This window comes from Amblyomma americanum, chromosome 2 (genome assembly GCF_052857255.1).
Source record: "Amblyomma americanum isolate KBUSLIRL-KWMA chromosome 2, ASM5285725v1, whole genome shotgun sequence".
Classification (NCBI taxonomy): domain Eukaryota; kingdom Metazoa; phylum Arthropoda; class Arachnida; order Ixodida; family Ixodidae; genus Amblyomma; species Amblyomma americanum.
In genome coordinates, this window is record NC_135498.1 from 12756610 (window position 1) to 12759520 (window position 2911).

At 46.6% G+C, this 2911-nt stretch overlaps 1 protein-coding gene across 1 annotated transcript; it reads left to right on the forward strand.

Annotated features, from left to right (window-relative positions):
- The first annotated feature begins 565 nt into the window (after nt 1-565).
- Nucleotides 566-2911, forward strand: LOC144119532 (uncharacterized). Its single transcript, XM_077652118.1, has 4 exons — nt 566-664; nt 1263-1430; nt 2007-2141; nt 2804-2911. Exons 1-4 carry the CDS (start codon nt 566-568, stop codon nt 2909-2911), a joined length of 510 nt encoding a protein of 169 aa, XP_077508244.1.

The window sequence follows — 2911 nt, forward strand, 5'->3', positions numbered from 1 at the left end:
GCCGCCGCTCAGAATGCGTCGTTGAGACATTTTATACAGTTTCCGCCTTTGATATCTTCCCTTTTCTTTTGCTATATATTCTCTGATGGCGCCTTCATTAGCACCAAAACGCTTAATGGTACCAGCATTGCTTGCGTCTCTCTAGAGCTTTCTTCCCGTATTTAGCGCGCTAGTCGACGTTCATTTCCTTTTTGAACATTTAGATCATCGTACTGAGGGGAATAACACGGTTAGAGCATTTCATCAAGATATAAACCTCTTACATTTAATTCAACCCAGCCAGAACATCACAACGTCGCGTTTTGCCCCACCTGCAGCCTGCTGCTAAATTAAGTAATTACCCGAGGATATGAAATAGTGAACTTCTCATACGCTAGGACTAATAACCAATTGTAATAACTAAACTCTAATTGTAATCGTAAGAACTGAATTAACGTCACGTTTTTCCCCGTGTCGCGTTTTGCCCGACTCTCCAACAAATGTGAGAAAATTTGCTGGTGTGTATTTAAAAAGAAGGTTACTTGGAGATCAGTGGAAGAACCTTCTGCCCAACAGTGGACCTAGCATGGCTAATGCTGGTAATGACGGCGATTCGTCGGGTGATGACGACAATGGTGACAGCGGTGATACCTTCCGAAGGCCTACCACTATATACACAGCCAACGTGCACGACGGCGTTTAATTCGTGCCTTGTGCCTTCAGCTGCCAGCATCCCTTTCTCGCTATCCCCCTCTTCTTTGCTGGTGAAAAGATCGGATGGCTGTCACAGTGCCTTGGAGGCCGAACTCGCATAGCTGAGGAAGAAGCGGTTCAAGTGTGTTTCGGTATGTTGTGGTACTGACCGCTGACTCGACAGCAACACTTCTGACCCCTTTCCGCTTGCCCTAGAGATTACTAGGCCACTGTGGCAGTGATAGCAGCCATCGCAGGGCTGTTTCTAGGGGTACTTGCAGTTCTTAAAGGACTCTTACGCAGAAGTTATTGTTAGACGAAGTATCAGAGAGCTGGGAGTACTACACAACTTCAACATCTAGAGTTATACGCACGGTGACGTGCATAATTGACATTGTCGCTGAATGGTTAATCAGTAAGAACTACTCTTTTTTAGCCTGGTGTTTGATTTCAGCCCGTTAGAAGTTAACACTGGTCATATGGGAAGGCCAAAATATTTACAAGAGATTGGACGACATACATCCACAGATACATATTGCCGCAAGCGAAATTTTCGCGGAATTTGATGTTTTTTTTTTTGCTGTTGGCAGGTGTACGACCTTCCGCGCGAGGCATTCAAGATGGTGTCCCCCTCTTTCTGGAAGGAACGCAGTTCGATCGAGGTCCAGGCCATACTGGCCGTCGCCGCCTCTCTCATGGCTGAGACGGCGGACAAGCAGCTGCTCGTCGAGATGATGGCGCCTGTAGTAGTGCACATCGTGAGTGCGCAACGATCGCGAAGTGAAACGTCACTGCGTTGTCGTCGAGCACAGCGCAATGAAAGAGTCCTCCAGGCATGGAGGTGTCCGACTGGCGTTTTTACTCACTCCTCCACCCTCCATGTATGCATACGAAATCTTGGATCGTGTTAAAAATAAAAAAAAGAATCACACGCTCATTACGATACTCTGTAACGCGTTACTACAGCGCAGCTGTTATTTGTGAAATCCAGTCTCTGCCCATGGAAGTGATTACGTTGTTAATGTTTTTACGTTGATTACGTTAATATTAAGTTAATGCTCACTCTAAGGTCAGTGTAAGGTTCTTGTTTTCTGAGTTATTGACGCTGAGATCAGCAATGAATAGCCTGGAAGAGGAAATGTCAACGCCGTGTTATAAGAGGTATTTACGAGACGTCATGGGCGCCATTTTGTTGTCCAAAGTGCAGCTTGTTGTCCAGAGTGACGACGAAGTTGCCTACAGCAAACACAGTACTGTCTCGTTTTCGTGTAGAAGAGGTATCTTCTTTGCATTTACCCTGCAGGGAGACATTTGTGGCCTCTGGTTTCGTGCAGGCCGAGATGCAGGGCATGTACCCGACGTACTACGCAATCCCGGTGATCGTCGGTGCCTCGTCCAATGTCGTCATGCCGGCGTCGGCTCCGCTTGCCATCCTACACGACATGGCTCGGATCTCCTTCGGAAAGTTGGTGAGCAAAGGGCGCCATATTCATTTGCATGTCCTGGCAGTGGCGACTGACTGCGCATTACTGCAGGGATGCGAGTGTGTTCTCACGTTCCCATGGGTAAAGGAAGTAGGCACTTGGTCTACGCAGCTAATATTGTGTAGTGTTTCCACAACTGCTTGCACATCTGGTCACACTAGGTTCGCAAGCACGAGCCACTTCTGCGTAATGAAACTGCTCACACCGCTCGAGATACCTGAATGAATCCGCACACCACATCGAATCGCCTGTTCTGGGCCGGGTTAGTTATGTCTGTTCATTTATTCCAATAAAGTTTATAATTTAAAATTTATAATATTAACCTAGTTTTTAATTGCCAGAGAGTCGCAGCGCGTGAAATAACCTCCCTCTCTCCCTATACAATATTGGTAGGGGAAGTGAATAAATATGCAAATAATAATTAAATCACCAGAAGCCACCTATGTGCGTAATCTGAGCTCGAGCAAGCAATCAGTCTCTCTGAGCGACGCAACGACCTGGAATTTGACAGCAAAACTCAGTGTGTGCTTCCGACTCGTATACTTCAGTGTTACCTTTCACTTCTTGCTACTAAAGCATTCTCTTTTATGCTGCCTCGACCTATATCATTCACGTAGCCTGAGAGAACATCGCCTTTTTTTTTGCAGCTTCTGTTTGGCCTGTTCATCAAGATTATCGTCCTGAGCATGGCCATCATGACAGTCAACATAGCTGGCAAAGCCGACATGCTTGTCAGCAATGCGCCAGCCGAATGA